At 38.8% G+C, this 19,669-nt stretch overlaps 1 protein-coding gene across 1 annotated transcript in view; it reads left to right on the forward strand.

The window, feature by feature from the left end:
* Positions 1–19,669, forward strand: part of focad (focadhesin) — a 68,162-nt gene that overhangs the window by 14,063 nt on the left and 34,430 nt on the right. Inside the window, exons 5-14 of the mRNA XM_073813366.1 lie at positions 1,705–1,803; positions 6,419–6,520; positions 6,628–6,853; positions 9,042–9,248; positions 11,387–11,474; positions 11,846–12,036; positions 12,276–12,536; positions 13,561–13,670; positions 15,619–15,745; positions 19,416–19,550. Coding sequence (XP_073669467.1) covers positions 1,705–1,803; positions 6,419–6,520; positions 6,628–6,853; positions 9,042–9,248; positions 11,387–11,474; positions 11,846–12,036; positions 12,276–12,536; positions 13,561–13,670; positions 15,619–15,745; positions 19,416–19,550 — 1,546 coding nt within the window. The remainder of the gene's footprint in view (positions 1–1,704; positions 1,804–6,418; positions 6,521–6,627; positions 6,854–9,041; positions 9,249–11,386; positions 11,475–11,845; positions 12,037–12,275; positions 12,537–13,560; positions 13,671–15,618; positions 15,746–19,415; positions 19,551–19,669) is intronic.

Consider the following 19,669-nt stretch of genomic DNA (forward strand, 5'->3'; position numbering starts at 1 on the left):
TCACAAAGCTGGAATCATTTTAAATTGGTTTCTTGAACATGACAATGACTTCACTGTACTAAAATGGCCCCCACAGTCACCAGATCTCAACCCAATAGAGCATCTTTGGGATGTGGTGGAACAGGAGCTTCGTGCCCTGGATGTGCATCCCACAAATCTCCATCAACTGCAAGATGCGATCATATCAATATGGGCCAACATTTCTAAAGAATGCTTTCAGCACCTTGTTGAATCAATGCCACGTAGAATTAAGGCAGTTCTGAAGGCGAAAGGGGTCAAACACGGTATTATTAGTGTGCTCCTAATAATCCTTTAGGTGAGTGTATTTTAACAGTGTATGCAGTATTATTTTAAATTTGATTACTTTATTCAATTCCTGTAACTTAAACTATAGACCAACCTGAAAAAACAACAACATGAAAAGCACTGTTTATTTTATTCAATTTGAGGGTAATTTCTCCATTTATATGCCAGTATTTATTTATGTGTGATTAAATGCGAATAATTAGATTCCTTAATCTGCAAATCATGTAATTAATTAGATTACACATTTTAATCGCTTGACAATCCTAGCATTAATGTCTCTTGTGTTTATGCCTCCGCACTCGTTTCTATGTCAGCTTGCATGGTTGTAGTCTGCTCACTCGACATTGGCACAAGTTATCTGAATTAATGGCATAATGTAGCACTGACTTCCGTTTATAATTAATTAATTCAATGAATACATTTTGTATTTATTTTCATCAAGACTTTTGCTTGCTTTATTTGGAGCATCATTGCATTTTAGATTACATAAAATCCACAAATATCCAATGATTTGGTATACGTATGCTGATCAAAAACAAAATTTTATTATGCATAGTGCGTGCCAGGCTCAAGAAAGAACCAAGATGAAAGCCACAAAGATAAATTTGCTTTTACTATGAAGATGTCTTTCCTCACAGTAAGAAATACAGTAATGAAAGCAATATGTACAGATAAATGTAGAATAGAGGGAGCATATTGTGTGATTTATAATGTATGAAAAACACTCCACATGTACTCTTGGTAGGGACTTGGAGCTCCTGTATCCAAAGATCGTACTGAATTTGTTTAGAATAGCATGCTGCTACACTGTCAAAAATAAAGGTACAAAGTTGTCACTGCGGCAGTAACCTATAAAAAAGTCCTAATGTGTACCATTTAGGTACAAATATGTATCTTTGAACTGCCAATATGTACCTTTGAAGTACTAATATGCACTTTTTGGTTATAAAGGTGTACCTTTTGTACCTCAAAAAGCAACTTTTTGTATATTTCATATACTTATTATTTCTGTAGTATATAGTATGCAAAGTGTCTGAATTGTATTTTTTTAATCTTGCCTTATTGTTTGATTTGATTGCCAAGTGTTTTATTCGCAAACAAATGTTTCAAAGTAATGTAATTGTGATCAGTGATATTTATGTTAACGTATAGCACACTATAGTTCTGCACCCTTTGGAACATAAACATCCTGGTAATCCTGACAATATTTAAATAAACTTATGCTGATTGAAACAAATTTTTAAGCTATTTTTTCACATTGCAGTTTTTAATGTAATCTTTTGTTTGCACTATGTTTTTATCTAGTTGCGAACTTGATGTTGTCTAAGATTAAACACTGATCTTTTGTTGTTGGGTAGTATCTGCTGATTTTGACTGCTTTGTTTCTTGTCTGCATAGGAATGTTCAAGGGCTGATAAAAGTGGTGGGGAGGTTGTTACAAATTCAAGCAAGTCAGCGAGATAATGGAACAAACTTCACTTGTCCATATTCAATTAGGTAAGTAAGTGCCTTTCCCACAAAAAAGTAACTGTACGTTCACACCGCTGCCGGCGAGAGCGTCAAAAAACCTTCTGGCTACCCTGCCAACAACACTATTTTAAATGATTAGTGGACACTTTGATGATTGAATGCATTCTCTGGAATCCTTTAAAGTGGAGGACTTCTGTTGGTTTTCGCCTTCTGATTGGTTGCCGCCAAATCGCGTCATAGCTCGTTACTATAAAGTTATCCTGATTTCTCTCTCCTTGACACTTACACCGTCCAAGTCACACGCGCCGGTGCTCACCAGAGCTTGCCGCCAGCTCTCATTGAAAATGACTGACCTCCGGCCACTTCAACACTCTCACCGGTGGCGATGTGAACTTACAGTAACAGTATTGTTTGTTGCTTTATCTTCAGAAACGTTTAAAAAAAATTACATTTTAACTCTGACTCTTGCCAAAAAAAGCAGACACACTAGATTTGATCATGTAAAGTTATCTTGTTCCCTGTGACAAATGTGGGCAGCCGGGTGTGATATCCTGTTTTGTTTTAAGGTTTGAACCTAAAATATTATTTTTTAGGTAATGTTACTGTACACTGATTTTAGGTCCTTTGTTGGTCAAATGTACTTTTGGTTTTTACTGTACAAAAATGCAACAAAAGCTTGACCTTGTTCACATTGGCGTTTCTTCTTTCTTATAAAGAACACCAATGGTCCGATTCCCGATTTTTACATTTTATCTTTGGTGTGTATTTGTACATGTTACCAATGTACCAAACAAGGTACATACTCCAAAGTAAACGATGACGCGAGTTCTCTTTTCTTGGACTACAACAAACACACGGATTGTAGGCAACAGTTTACTTTCTGGGATTGGTGATGTAGACAAAACCGACATTATCATAATTCCTCCCGCTTTTGCCTGTAAATTAACTCCTGTTGGCATTGCATTGTGACCAATCTTTTAAACATGGTAAGGAGCGTCACATTTCCGGCTTATGTCAGAGGTATTCAGACCAATCAGTGACACAGAGCTTTTCAAATAAAGAAGAGAGTAAAATCTGGAGCTACAAAAATGTATGGTATGTGGAAAATAATGTATTTTTAACCATAAACCACGTGAACACATTGGGCCCTATTTTAACGATCTGAAACGCAAGTGCGAAGCGCAACGCGCAAGTGAGTTTGTGGGCGGATCTTGGGCGCTGTTGCTATTTTCCCGGCGTGAGAAATAACTCTTGCGCCGGGCGCAAATCAATAAGGGGTTGGTCTGAAGTAGGTTCATTATTCATAGGTGTGGTTTGGGCGTAACGTCAAATAAACCAATCAGAACGCTATCCAACATTCCCTTTAAACGCAAGGGCGCAAGTTCCATGGCGGGTTGCTATTATTATGACGGATTTACCAGGCGTACGCCAGGAGCGGTTTACAGCTGAGGAGACCCACGTTCTTGTAAGAGCAGTCAAAGACAGAGAAGTTGTTTTGTAAGGGGATAGGAGAAACCCGCCCAAATCAGCGTAGGTTAAACTGGCGTGAGAGGAAATAGCCACAGTCTCATCAGCTGGAATCCCCATCGTTGCGCCAAGCGCTACAATGATGTCAGGAGACGGGGGAATCCCAAGCTTGCCAGCATAAATCGGGCACGCCGTGTAACGGGAGGTGGATCTGCCTCTAACACAGACGCCAGCAGAGGACATCGCGGCGTCCAGCCTCACCACTGAAAGGGTTTGGAGGCTTTGAAATCGGACCCAAGAAAGCAAGCAAGGTCCAACCCCAAAGTACTCTTACAAATCAAGTTCATATACATTAAGGTTTCTTATGAAAACATTTTAATTATTATTTACATAAAATAAACGTAATACAGCCACACAACAAACTTATAAAAATATTTTAATTGTTATTTGCATGATAATTTTTTAACGCAGCCACACAATAAATAAAAACTATCACCACAATGCTCACCACTATGATTTCCCTTATCTCGTGTTTTAATATTTTTTAGTGTAACAATTTATGATTTGCAAAAATAACTGTTGCATCTGTGTAGATTAGATGCAAAGTGTATGCGCTATACATTATGATCAAGCATGCGCCCTTAAAATAGCATAATGAAAAACGCGCAACGCGCCACTGACTTTAGACTTTTTTTTTCTGGTCAGTGGTGCAATTGTTTTTTGAAACTGCAAAATAGCATCAGGGATGGTTTGCGCCGCAACACGCCTCCTTTTTTGCGCTGAACCGCCCAGGGAGCGCAAGTTCATTCCCTAGTTTGCCGACGTGCGTCTGTGGAGGGAAAAACCCGCTGTGCACCGGTGCAAAATACGAATGATACATGCGTCACTGACAAAGTCAATTGCGCTGGGTGCAAGATAGGGCCCATTATATTATACCAAATACACAAAATAACATTGTTTTATAGCAATGAAATAGGTGCTCAAAATTTGGTACTGCAATTTTTGGCAGTGGGCCTATTTTCTATGCCACTAAAGACACCAAACAGATTTCAGACGAGCAAGTCTCTAATTAATGCTCTTGGTTGAGCAAATGTTTTGTTGTGCTGCATAAACAATCAGATTGCGTTTTTATTTTGTGTTACTAATGATGCAGAAATTACATTGCAATTCTGCTCATTATTATAAAATAGAAATTGCCCTATCTTTAAATACCAGTATTTACCCAGTAAAGTCCTATGAGAAAATAGGAAATCAGGGTTTTGATTTTACAAAATAGTTTTACCAGACGGAGCCTTGTGGACGTTAAATAGAGCTCAAATTGGCATTCATCAAGCTTGGCATCTTTTCTTATATCTCATGAAAACTAGGCTTGGTGTATTTGACCACTTTGGGCGGTTACAGTATCACAATTATCTTGCTATGTTGAGTTCTTCCCTGGTGAGAAGATGAATGGGCGAAGGACTTTGTGCCACCCTCGGATTGGTGCTTGGCCTTTAGGGCGAGCGGGCATCTAGGGAGGGCTTGAGGATTAATGGGAAATGCCCAGCGAAGCTCATTGTGTCCGTCTGCTCAGTGCTCCTCTGCAATCTGCTCCGAGGTCAAAAAGCCACTTATTATAGACATCAAACAGAAACTGGGAGGACTGGAGCTTTAGGGATGCAACAACATAAATCTTTTCTTCTCCTGCCTCTGAGGAAAGACAGAGATTAAAAGACCAAAGTAAATTTGGGTTTCATTATCAAGTCAGAAATGTTTTAAACTTTGTGTTTGTAGCAGCGATAGAGTCCCCATAGTTAATCCTAACAACATACATAACTGTTTTCGGAACATACATTTGTCATATGTGTATATAGTTGTCCTTGACTACCAAAGTTTTAAATGTCTTTTTTAGTTACGCTGACTCCCTCTAAATGTTCAGTGGAACTAAAGTGAGATAGAGGTCAATGTGTCAGTCAGCCATTGTCTGGCAGAAATGTTGTGGCTGTCTGCCGAAAACCGCCCCTGATGGATGGACCCTGATAATGGGATGGCCGCATCAGTTGGCCATGACACAACAAGAGATAGATTGAGTAAATGTTTGAACCGTAGGATGTCTGTGGAAGGGATAGAGAACCTAAACATCTGTCTGGAGGTGACCTAGACCATAAATTTAGGTGTTAAAGGACTGTTAGGAAGATCCTCATGCTAGCTGTACAAAATATGTTACTGCCTGATCAAATGCAAATTGTGCACACAGGTAACACTGTAAGGCATAAGATAAATCAATCTGTCTTAATATAAAAAAGTGAGCTTTTGATAATTTGGGCATTAGCATTAAGATTATGTTAGCATGAAAATAAGACATAATTCATCAAAGAGGGCCATACTCTCAGAAAAATAGGTACATGAAGTTTCACAAGTTGTCACTGGGGCGGTACCTTTTTTCAAGTACACTTTTGTACCTAAAAGGTACCTCTAATGGCATTTTTCCATTGCATAGTACCAATACCCCATGGTTTGGGTCGGGTCAGCTTACTTTTGGGGGCTTTTCCACTGGGTGCAGTACATAGTACCGGATACTTTTTTTAGTACCACCTCATTTGGGGTTCTTAACGACCCAAGCTGATACCAAAACGTGATGCAAAAACACTGTAGATCTCTGATTGGTCTGAAAGAATCGTCACTACCAGCGTCATCGCTATGATGTAAAATATTAGCTCTACCTTCATGCTACTTTGTGCTGTTTCAAGTAAACCTGTTGTCATCTGTGCTTTGCTGTAAGTTCCCAAACTCAATGAAATGCATCCACAGGCTGAGATTTAGGAACACCATACCAGGTTTTTCCAGACTTGCAGTTTGTGGCAGGACATTTGCGACTTGCACGTCCACATATATGCATAAATTTAACTTAAGGCTCAGCGGAGCGCATCGATTGACGCCATGGGTGTTGGTACAGAAAATGTCATTTGAGACAGAGGTAGTGATAAACGTGATGTGAAGACATCTTTTTGTTGTGGTCAATTTTGATTTTGTGGCGAACTGAGAAATAAATGAATGTATGGACATCCAATATGCAGACATCCAAGCATACAGAATTAGGAGGCTGATTCAGTATAGACCAAACAGAAAAGCCTATAATGTTTTTAAGTTTCTGCCATATTAAATTGACATCTGCATATCTGAATCCTGATTGTAGAAGCTTTCCTCACCCCTACATCACAATACTGGAAAACCGTCCCGACTGCTGGCCCGCTCTGCTCCAAGAGATTGATGATTTTATTCAGCTGGCTGCTGACAGGTATGAGAAGCTCATAGACAAAGTCTTTGCATTTTTCAGACACAGGTACTTTGTGAAAACATAATCTACTTTATAACTTGTCTAATGCCATTGTGTGTTTTCCTTAGAGATGAACCGGTTTATGTTGAAATGTTGGCTCCGTTTCTTCGTTACCTGTACTGCGAGCCACAAAGAGTGTCGGAAAATGCCTTGCTGAGACACGGACTCCTAAGGGTCCTGCTTCAGCCACGAGGGGATCCTCAGTTGGACTGCCAGGAGGGCAAAGGAATGCCTGGCACAATTGTGGTCCGCGGGTTGATACGCAGCCTGTTTGACCTGCTCCCATACTTGCTGGTAAGCTGGAGGACGATGTCTACTTAAAGCGCTACACTGAAGTAGCTCTACAGTACTGTGACTTAAACCTTAGGAATGTTTCAACAGAAGGTTTATATTATAGTTTGTTGTGAATTTCCCATGGCGCCTTAAAAGCTTAGTCACTCAAATCTTTACGGGGGTCACTTTAATGCTTTTTGACATATAATCTTTTTGTTTTTCCCTGGAGGTACACTAATGTTGGTCAGTGTTGTGCTGTAAGTGTGCAGTTGTGTGAAACCGAACTTAGCAGTTATGTGTCCGAAACCGCAGAATGTAGCATTTATTTACATATCTGTATATATTTATGGTCAAAGGTGGTGCCAAAGAGGGGAGGCGGGGACTAATTTGCATATTCATATATTTGCGTATACTAAACGAAGCAAAGGTGTAGAGTTACATTCAAGCTGTTTTATTTAAAGCATGTGATATTACTGTGATATATGCTTTTATATATATGTGCTATTATGATGTTCAAAAATGAGTTTTCTGGACTAAAGGGAGATTTTTTTCATACTATGATATGAAAAAGATTTGTATTATATTTTATACAGCAGTAACATCAAAACAAAATGCATATGGCATACTTGCATATGCATTGCAAAGGTTAGTGGGAATATAAAAAAAGCTGTGTAATACCAAAGATATTGAATATAATAACATGATTGAGCACTCTAAATTACTATGAATGGGGACAATGCAAAATCCAGCATTCCAGTTGAAAGAACCAGTCATGAATCGACAATGACTGGGTCTCTGTTCAGAGTAATGTTAGGCGCTTGCCCACCTGTGCCCATGCACAGCTGAAACAACCTCGAAAAATGTTGTACTTTAGCGCAATTTGAGCTTAAGAAACTAACGTTATGATGCTTTTAGTACATGAATTAGAGATATCTGTATTTGCTATACAAGTAGATAGGACTTAAAGGGATAGTTCGGCCAAAAATGATATTAAACCCATGATTTACTCACCCCCAAGCTGTCCGAGTTGCTTTTTTCTGCAACAACACCACGCGGATTACCCTCAGAAGACCTTTGTTTATCATCCTGGAGCCGTTTGGATTTAATTTGTGAAGGATGGACGCACTTTTTTTGGACTTGAATGTCGTGGACTATGGGTGGACCCCGTAACATTACATTTAATCAACTGAAAGATCTAAAACATTTTCTAAAATATCCGAAAATGTGTTTGTCTGAAAAACGATGGACATATGCAACTCGGACAGCTTGGGGGTGAGTAAATCTTGGGTTTAAAGGCGGAGTCCATGATGTTTGAAAGCCAATGTTGATATTTGAAATCACCCAAACAAACACGCCCCTACCCCAATAGAATCTGGACCTTCTGTTGATAGACCCGCCCCACACATACGCAACCCAGCATTTGATTTGATTTGATTGGCTATAAGTGTGTTTTGGTAGTTGGCCCGTCTCCTTTTCCAAAGCGTTTGTCAAACATCGTGGACTCCGCCTTTAATATCATTTTTGGCCGAACTATCCCTTTAAGTTTGCATGACTGAAATAACTGCCCAGAGGCAATGCAAACATGTACACATATTGGTGCGATTTCCCTAAAGCAGTGGTTCTCAAACTGGGGGCCGCGAGATGGTGCCAGGGGGGCCCCAGTTTTATGACATTTTATAAAATACACACATTTTTCATAAATTCTGTGTAATTAAACCTAAAAAAAAATAAGGCTACTAACCAACAGAACTACTTTGTATACTTTAATATGTTTTGTCTAATTAAAATGTTTTAGAACAAAATTGTCATAAATTTTCTTTGGGGGAGCCGCGAAGGAATGCACCGTACAGAAAAAGGGGGGGGGTCTGCACGCTGAAAAAGTTTGAGAACCACTGCCCTAAAGGGATTTTGGTAATACTCTTTATTTTATTTAGTTTGAGCATGCCACAGTGCATTGTTTCAAACACCAGATATTCAGTTAAACTGCTTTCACACAAATCTGTACCAAAGGCTTGTGATTAGCAAAATGCTTTTTCAATATTTTGACAATAACAGAATTCCATAATGTTTAATATGCTTGCATTTAACATACATGCACCCTCACTCTTTGCCCTGTTGAGTTAGTCTACTGTCCTTTGAGAAAATTAATTACTAAATGGCATGTGTACTGGCTAAACAGATTTATATGATGATTGTACCTGACCCATAGGTGGACAGTGTAACAGCACTGGTGGAGTTCATCTCATTTGCTGAGTCTCTGAGCTCTGCTCTGCTCGCTGATCCGAGTTTCTGGAGGAAGGAGCTGACCCAACTGGCTCTTCAACTCTTGTGTGCATGTCAGCTCAGTGTGCAGCTGGGAGGAGAGCTGATGTCTCTGCTTCACATACTCCACCAGCTAATACCTGCTTATGCAGAGGTAAATACACTTTTTTCCTGGCATGTTTATGCCTTTTATGTCAAACAGTGCCATAAATGAGGAATAAAATGCAAGGTGATTGGGACACTCCAGAGCACTGCTGTTGTTAGATATGTATATAGTTCACCCATCATCATTTCTTCACCTAAATGCCATCTTGGGTGTAAATGACTTACTTATAATATACTTGCTTTAATAAGATAAAAACCTGGCTTTTCCTAGCCAAATAATGTTACTGAAAAGTGGCCACGTGTTTGAAGTCCATATATATATGGGTGGTGATGGCGCAGTGGATAAGACACACGCCTTTGGTGTGAGAGACCATTGTGTCCCTGAGCAAGACACTTAATCCCTAGTTGCTCCAGAGGCGTGCGACCTCTGACATATATAGCAAAAGTAAGTCGCTTTGAATAAAAGCGTCAGCTAAATGAATAAATGTAAATGTACAGTATATGTACAGTTTATGCTCTAGTCAAACAGAATTAGTATTGATTGACCTTAGTATTTTGTTATTATTGCGAAGGTTGTCTGTGATCTTAATTCCATGCGAATTGGCAAATAAAAAAATTCCAGCAAGTGATCTACCATATTTCGCCAAACGCCAAGGTCCCGTGATCATTTAGGTACTTTGCGATTTGGCATCACTGTAATTTGGCCAGGATTATAATGATTTTGTATTCAACCTATTGTTTTTGTTAGGGACGTTCTGATCGATTGGCTGTAGATCAGTATTGGTCGATCATTGCATTAAATGACTTGATCGGTACTCGCTAAATTGGCCGATCTTTCTATTTACTTTTTGTCATCACATGATGCCAGAATATGGCGCAATTTGAGACCATTTTAATGCAATGCCAGCATTTTTACAACCCGTTACTTATGTGCGACCTGCAAATTAGAATTTCTCTCTCTGCCTTTACAAAGATCTGTGTATTTCCTGAAGGTGCGCTCCAGTCCTAACATGTAGAGTTACATGTCTTCACATCCCCAATCATTGCATCTTAAAGGGCTCGTTATAGTCGTGCGTAGGTCCTACGGCGTAGGTTCCGCGGTGGTTTTCATTTATACTTTTGCGTCGTCGTCCGCGTCGACGTGCAAACACACACGCAAACCACTGGTAGGCAGTATCCACGCGTGTAACCACAGTAGCAGCACGACCGTCAGAGAAGAAGAAGCTTAGCAAGTTAACCCACTAACGAAGAAGAAACAGCAACTTGTTGTGTTTGATTTGAGAAGACCAGCAATGATGGAAGTAAATAAACAGTGACTTTTGTTGCAATTTGAGTTAAATCACTCCTCAACTTGGCTCATCTTTGTTTTCACCGTCGCAAACGGAAATGCCTATGACGCAGTTTTTTTACCTGACGGGAGGGGTTCTGGTGGACCAATCACAGCGCTTGCGGTCCGCGTAGATCTGACGCGCTGTTAAAATTTTTGTGAGGTGCACGTCAGGCTACGCAGAGCTACGCAGAGCTACGCAGAACCTACGCACGACTATAAATCGGGCTTTATGCTGAAAGTTTATTATTTGCATGCGTATTAAAGTCTTGACAGTTTAAACGTTTATTTTACTTTAAGCTGCTCTTGTCCGCGCACACCCGACGCATGCACACAGACACAGCATGTAATTTAGCACGAGTATAGAGCAAAGATCTCTCTCGCATCTTAAAGCTGCAGTATCCTTATTCATCCCTTTTATAATATTAAAATGAAAATCACTCTCTACTCTTCACTGAAGAAATCTTGTACTTTATAAGAATGCTTGTATGTATAATTTATACAGTGAAGTGTTTTATTTTCATTACTTTAAACAGGCATAAGCCTTTTTAAAGGCATATTAAATTGCTATTTGTAGAATAATAATTTGTTGTGCTTATTTATCTGATTCTCTATTAAAACAATAATATACCCAATTACCACAGATAATATAACAAAAGCAACATCTGTGTTATTACTTAATTTAAAAAAAGGTTAACAGTTACAGTCATCAAATAGCTTGCAATATCAGCTTGAAGAATTGATATCAGCTGATCATGACACCAAGAAATCGGTACTTGGTATTGGCTGCAAAAATCCTGATTGGAGCATCCATAGTTTCTGTGTTAAAAATTGTCTAACTGTGCATTTTCTCACTGTAGGAACTCCCAGCTGATCAGGTGATCATGGGTATCTCCCTGCTTTTGCTCAAAGCCTCCACTTCTCAGCAAACAGCTCTCCTAGAGCTTGGTAAAACTTCTCCCCGCCCACTTTCACAGATGATTTCAAAGTTGTAGTTTATCTTACTTTGCTAACCTACTGGCTAAGAATTATACTGATTGGACCTTACATAAAATTGGCAAAAATTAAGGAATATGGTTAAAACAATGTTATTTTGTATAAAAAAGTATGGTCTCATCAAAAACAGTTATATAAAAAGTGATTATGCTTTTTAATTTTTTCAACTTTAGTTTGAAAAAACTTCTACGACTATTCTACTGCAATTTTATCCTGTTGACATGATTTATACAATTATCAAATCTGGCAACCACAGACATAAACAACGATTTAAAATAAGTTATGATATAAGTTGGACTACAACATCTTTCCTTGCTTTTTAGCTATAAAGATCATCCCACCTGAGGTCTGTCCTCCATGGGGTTCTTCTGTGCTGGTATTGCCCTTGTTGCAGGTTATTTCCTGCTCGACTCTCATGGAAGCGCTTACAGACGCTCAAACACACACAAAAAACCTTCAGCTGGCAAATTCACTGTTGCAGACGGTCCAGAGAGAACCATCTGTTTCAAAAAAGGTATTAAATACTGTGTAGTCATCTATCCTTTTTCTTCACAATTACATTTAAAATAAATTGGATGAAAGATTTGGTTTATTCATAAATACACTGTATGTAGAAAGTAAACGTAAGTGGATTGTCGTAAATGCTTTACATTTTAAGTGCTTATTATATAAAGATGTCTAAGAGACCCTTTAATAGAAGGTCTAGCAAAATATTTGTATTAAACATGTTATTTGTCAAATATCCCTCTACAGAAGTCCACACAGCTGAGCATGCCTCTCACTACTTGGTACAGTGAGCTTCAGGTGGCCACCAGCGTTCTTCACCGCATTTCCATGGACACCCTGTGTGCTGTGGAATGGCTTTACTCACTTCAGTCATCACTCTCTGCATGTGAGCGTGTCCCAAACGCTGTTTGTCTTCTCCTCTCCCATCTCATCGTCAGCAGTGACGGAGACCTCTGCCGATTGGCGCTGGACACAGCTGCTGGCATCGCTGAGACCGACCCTGCAAAGGTAAACCTCAAGACGAGTCGTTGCTTAGTGCAATTTTGCACATCTGTTATATTTAGAGATGTTGTAGCCTGTCGGTTAAAGCTGTGGGATGGTAACCAGAAGGTGACAGGTTTGAACCCTTTAATGAAAATGAACTTTTAATGTATTGGTCTCCATTGGGTTCCAGCAGTCAAATTAACCGAAAAGCGTGTTTCCAAATCGCTTGAAAGCTGAATACAGTTTTCCAAGCTTTTTTATATATTTTTATTAGCATTTTGATTGTAAAGACTTTTTCACATTAACAGCATTATGCTGTTCCTAGAAAAGAATTAAAGAAAAAATCCCCTAATTTCATGCTTCCTTTTAAACCATTATCCAAATGTCAGTGTTACTAGGCAACCTATGCAGCCTTAGAAACTGGAATAGTAATTACCTTACCTAAATGAACGTGTATCTTGGTACAATTACTATGACCTGTACTCCCTACTTACATTCATTAGAGACCTCCTTAGGGCTCACTTAGACATAAAGTCATTGACATGAGAAAAGACTGGGAACCAGGAACATCAAAGCGTTTGATTCGAGGAAACATGCATAGCCCAGCAAGAGGGTTTTGATACACAGATGTGGTACACATGGAGGTTATGAAGACATAAGGAGGAATATTCATCATCTGTCATGTGAGAATGTACTGTAGTAAAATGTTATCCTTTAAATCTTAGTATGCTACCATTCTTATCCGTTTTAAAAATGTCTTGTTGCATCACATTTCTGAAATTTTCATTTTTTATTATAAAATATTTTTGGGGGGGCTTTGCTCTGAGGGTCAGAAGTTATACTCATTCCAAAGAAGAGGGGGAGGAGGGCTGGCCTCTCTGCCTTTCAGTGAGGGCTTTATAATGGGCCACTGAGTTAAACAACTGTGATGATATGATTATTTCTTATGTTTGCCTTTGTATTTGTCGTTCTTTAGGAATGGCATGACAGTTAATAGTCTCTGTGTGTTGCTCTCTCTTTATTTGCATTCCATCTCCATATCCTCTAGGTGCCATCTTTACTTCCCGTCCTGATGTTTAAACTTGGCAGAGTATCTGATCCAGCTTTGTCTCACTCTCTTCTCTATACTCTGCCAAGACTGGGAACCCACAAGGTACAGTTAATAAGATCCACATGACTGTGTTATAATTTATAAAAGATTACAACATACAAGATATATGCAGGACTGTGCAAAAGCCGTAGGCCACCATGTCCATCCATATATTTTTTTACTCTTTTTATTAAGATACAAACAGAATGTACACAAAATTAAAAACAAACAATTTTCAGAACTAAATGTCTTCATCAGGCATCAGTCAGTATTTAGTGCGACCTCTTTTGGCACTAAACACATCTTGTGCTTTTTTGAGGAGACTAAAAGTCCTGAAGTCATTCGATTGGAAAAGGAAATTAGGATTTAATTTAATTTAGGTTTTAGAGATCCTGCAGCTGCCTGCTTTTGTTCAAGTGGAAGGGCAGTTTACTCTAAATACTTGACACTCAGGCTTATACTTGTATACTGTTTTTAATACTACATAAAAAATTCCTGTTTTCTGGTTGTATTCTTATAAAGAGACTGAAAAACAATTATATATGATCCACTGCAAAAACGAAAAATCTAATGGTGGCCTTTTGCACAGTAATGTTTGTTATTTATTATTTCATCGGACGCACGTGCGTTGTCGCAGTTCCTTCACTTCTGGTCTCTGTTTTTTGAACTCTTTCCCTGTCATTGATGAGTTATCTCTTCAATTAAAGGCCAACCGCGGAACTTTTTGACCACTAGGGGGCGCTAGACATGTATTTTTCACGCCTAGCGCCACTAGAGGCCACAAGCGCCGCAGCCCTGTCGCAAAGGAAAAGAACTGGCCAACCTTTAAACTTAAAACTAAACTAAACCTTTAAAAACTAAACGCTAAACGATCAACATTTTGAGGCATCAGGGAGAAACGCAGTCATGTTACAACTTTCTGAAGAGGAACTCTTGGCAGAAGCCATTTCTCAATCTTAAGGTTGCAGCCTCCGGATGTCGTATTTCTAAGCTGCATACGTCATCAAGACTGTCTTATTTCAGAATATTAACAATTATAAAGTTGACTATTATACTTAGTTAATCGTAAATTGTTGCAGTATGCTTATGATTTGCGAATGTAATGCTCAGTTTACCTTAATAAACCAGGCTTGATGACGTATGCAGCCTGCATATTTGACCTCCAGAGGCTGCAGCCTTCCAATTGAGAAACGACCAGAAGTATTTCCTTGCCTTTTTCGAAACAAATATTGTTGCATCGTCACTCTCTCCCTCGCCACCAGCATTTTCCGCAATGGCGCTCGCTTTTCCTCTCTTTTGTGTGAAAATTGTCGTTCCAAATCCAAGTAAACCGATGTGTTTAGGTCTGCCACTTTGTAATACGTCACGCGAGTGACAGCGGAACGCAGCAAATGAGGAAGAGAGAAACGCTCGGATCTGATTGGTGAATGAATAGGGATTGATGAATGAATAGGGTTTGGTTAAACACTGTGTGAGTTTGAGCAAGTTTGACTGCTATAGCATCCTGGATTGTAATGTAAATACCATAGACAGTAAAAGAAAGGTAGAAAGATTGCATTTATATATAGATCGTGAGTTTATATAAAAAATTGCCTTAAAGGGGAATCGAACCCGGGTCGTCCGTGTCATAGGTCCGTGACACGGTGCCACAGAGTCACATAATAGAAGTTGCTCTCTACACTCCAAAATTCACGTCAAAAAAAATTGTGTTGTGGAAGTGGAGGAAGTGACGTATGCCGTAAAGCAGTCGAATTTTGTAGTTTTTTTTGTGCTCTGGTTACTACCCAAAACTCGCCTGAAGTATTACAAAGCGGCAGACCTAAACACATCGGTTTACTTGGATTTGGAGCGAAAATTTTCACACAAAAGAGAGGAAAAATTTAGCATATTTTTACTTATATACCACGTAGAATTTTGCTCATTCTTTTAACATTTCTGTAAAGCTACTCTATAAGAGTGCACGTTTTTGAAAGCTGTTGGGCTAAACAAATAAATAAATTAATAACATTTTTACAGGCCGTACCAGCATGGAGGAGACATGCTAGCTGCCATTGATGAAACCCTGACACAGTTCTCCAAGAAGGATCAAGCCACACCTGCTGCTCTCGCAGTTCAGGGCTTACATGAGCTCTGCAAGGCTGAGGTAAAACAGGGTTCCCATGGGTCCTTGAAATCCTTGAAAGTTTGTGAATCTGGTGGGAAAAATTCAAGGCCATGGGAAGTTTTTGAAAATATACATACATAGATACAGGTCATTGAAAGTGCTTGAATCTTTTTTATGTAATAAGTTTTCTGGAATATTATTCCATATTATTCCCTGTGTAGTGTAGGATAATATCAATTTTTGTTTAGACTTTTTAAGCACACGTGCTAAACTGTTCGCTTTAAATGCTTATGTCTTCTGTATGTGAATGTTGATTCATACCAAAATGCTTTTTTGCATAGTTGTGTTTGACACATGAAAACGTCTCTGGTTATGTATGTAACTGTCTTTCCCTGAAAAGGGAACGAGACGCTGCGTCTCCCTTGCCATACTTCCTGCGTCCCTGTAACGCCGTCTTTAGCAATACTTCAGATAGTGATATATTTCCTGGCTACCGCGTCACCCTATCTTTGTTGTTAAGCCTCACTATTTGTTGAATTTGATATAAACATTCAGACGCACTTACCCCTGGAGGCGTCCCCAAAGTGTCACCACAGTGACGCAGTGCGAGTTCCCTCAAAAGGGAACTGTAACAATGTATCTTAAAAGGTAACACAATGTAACATTCTCACTTGAAATGTGTCCCCACATTTAGTCCTTGAATTTGAGGTTATTGGACCTGGAAAGTCCTTGAAAGGTTCTTAAATTTGAAGCTAACTAAGGTGTGGGAACCCTGTAAAAAGATGGATGTGAAATTATTATCCTACAAAGTCATCAAATTAGAAATGCGCAGATATATAATTTTTCTACTATTACCAATAGCTAAATATTTAGACTGATATCTGCTGATACCAATAATTTGGTGGTTATATTAACATGCATTGACTAAATTCTGAAAATTACATTTTCTGAATGTTATTCATTCATGTAATAATCATTACTTATATAGCACAATTGTTTAATTGTTTCAAAGCAGCTTTACATTAGTAAATGCCAGAGAAAACACAGAAAAATCGATGGACAACATAAGCAGCAGATTACATGGCCAATATTAAACCACACTAGCGAGCGTGGTAATAATGTACCGTATAGAAAAGGGTGCCACGTTAAGCCAATGTCAGTTGAATCACTAGGGGTTCAAAAAAAATTATTGATCATTTTCTTTACACAAAGCTCAATTTCATTGCATTTTTCGGTTCTATTTTGATTGAAAGTATATTTCAGCCACGACTATCGGCCGTTTTTAAACTATCGTCGAATAGTGTGAAAAATTGCTTTTATTGACCGATACAGATTATTGGCCTATATATCGGTGCATCCTTGCATCAAATGAATTGTTGGTGGCAGCTCTAGTCCGGCCATTCCCAAACTGTGGTCCGCGGACCACTAGTGGTCCGTGAGGGTACTGCAGGTGGTCCGTGTAAAGGCAAAATAAGAATATGTATATTTTGAGAATATGCTGTGTTGTGCTTGAACGAGTTCATTGAACAAAAGTTGAACGTGATCTGAACGTACTGTATTACTGCCTGATGAATGTTACTGTAAACTCGTTGATTCTAGTGCCTGTGAACAGCACGCTTTCTGTTTAACGTCGTTCAATAGGGTGCCAGATTTCTATATTCTTCCAGGCGAAAACCCAACTAAAACACACTGTAAACAGGCCTTAATGTGAAGCGGAAAAAACACCCAATCTGGCAACACCGTCACCAGTGTTCACCAGTCACGCTGCATGCGTAATCAAAACAACACAGACGCTGCTGATATTCCTGCCGCGCCACTCATAGTTTAACATTAAATAACATCATATTTGTCTTAAATTGTTAACGATTAACATAGGCTGCTAACGCATATTCTGGATCTTGAAATAGACTCTGACTAAGCTCACGCTATTTAACGTGCAGGTGCGGTGTGCGATACCTGCGAGTTGTTATACACGCTTCTCGCCGGGGGTGCGACCCCCACCCGGCTAGCCTTTCAAGGTATGTGCAAGCAAATAAAAAAATTAAAAGACAGTCAATGCTTATGTAAACCCTGGTTGGATAAGGATTTAAAGTTGGATATTAAGATTAAATCTGACGCATTTAGCTTCAGTGTTAAAACTGATGAAATAATTGCTGTCTGTGGTTCTAAATGGGCTATAATGGCAATCTTTTTTTTATAATATGGGAAAAAAGAACTATAAATTAGTTCATTTTTGGAACTGTGAACTAGTTCAAAATTTTGAAATATGAACTGAACTAGTTCATTTTAAAATTTGTAAACTGTGAACTGAAGTAGTTCATGTAGAAAGTGAACTTTCCCAACACTGAGAATATGTATATAAATAATATTGATATAAGAATATTGATATACATTTTTAATTAAATTGTCAAGTTATTGTGTGATTACTAAAATAGGCCACGTGGTGCTCGGCCGTGACATTCAAGTTCAGTGCCATACAAAATGGATTGCTGTATGAATATGTGGCAGCTGTTATGTGCAGTAAACTTTCTTTTAAGAAACCTGTTGTACTGATGTGATGACCAGTTATAGTTTTAGTGCTAGTTAGACTATTTAGATGTGCAGATTAATTCAGGACTTTGTGTAGACATATTTTATAATGAGTATTATGAGGTGGTCCGCGAAAATTCTTGATTACAAATAGTGGTCCACACACACAAAAAGTTTGAAAACCCCTGCTCTAGTCCACTGTAAAGATTTTCTGGCTTAGAAATGTCCAAAGTGTCCAAAGTGGGTGTAAATATTTAGCACAAAAATACAAAGCAGAAGATACAGTTGTTCATGAGTATATGACATTTACTTGTTGGTGCTGTTTAGTGTTGTATTGTATGCAGAATGACAACAGGCAAACATGTGTATTGTAGTATTGTAGTTATTGAGACCGGCCTCTGTCTCAAGACCACTTTTTAAAGGTCTTGGTCTCGTCTTGGAATCGACAGCATTTTTACTCAGTCTCGTCTCGGTCTCAGACAAAGAGGACTCGGAATTTTATTTCAAGAACGGTCACGACCACAACTGATGGCACATCACAAATTTATTTTTTATCATTAATTTTATGCAGTTTATTCAGGTTTGGCATATGATGTTGGCATTGTTTAAGCATTGTTTAAGTTTCTCCCAATGACAGTTTTTCTAATTTTACTACTAAAAACACATGCATTGTGTTAAGTGGATGGCAAGCCATGAAAAGACAGTTCAGATTTAATGGTTAAGTTGATTTCAGCTCTTTAGTATTTGTTCACTTTTATTTGCTTATAGACAAAGATAAATTCCCACATATCTGCAATGCCTTTGATTATTTTATCAACTCTGATGGCACACACACACACACACACACACACACACGCACGCACGCACACGCACGCACACACACACACACACGGTCACACATGGTCTTGGTCTTGACTTCGTCTCAGCCTGTCTCGGTCTTGGTCTGGACTCGGTCTCGACCCTTTAAAGTCTTGGTCTTGTCTCGGTCTCAGCCTGTCTTGGTCCTGGTCATGACTTGGTCTCGGTTTTGGTAGTCTTGAATACAACACTAGTGTATTGTGTCATAACTGTTTTTATAGTGTATTTTGGCACAAATGGAACTGACTAATCGGCATACATCAGTTATAAACATTTTCAATAAAATGTTATAATATTATAAATCAATCTCTTTTCTCTTCAGGTAGTTGATATCAGCTCTACATGGAAGGCACTCTCTCCTAAACTATGTTGTGACACCAGACCTCTCGTCCTAAAGGCCACAGCTGATCTTCTGGCATTGGTACCTGCTTTGAATGTCCAAACCGAAGAATATGAGGTAATGCAACGACCATATTTTGTTTCAAATATGCATTATTTTTGGGATTGATAGTGTCTGAAAGCATGATTTAAAGCTTTTATCTACATTTCATATACAGTTTTTCATAAGGGAAAAAA

This window comes from Paramisgurnus dabryanus, chromosome 2 (genome assembly GCF_030506205.2).
Source record: "Paramisgurnus dabryanus chromosome 2, PD_genome_1.1, whole genome shotgun sequence".
Classification (NCBI taxonomy): domain Eukaryota; kingdom Metazoa; phylum Chordata; class Actinopteri; order Cypriniformes; family Cobitidae; genus Paramisgurnus; species Paramisgurnus dabryanus.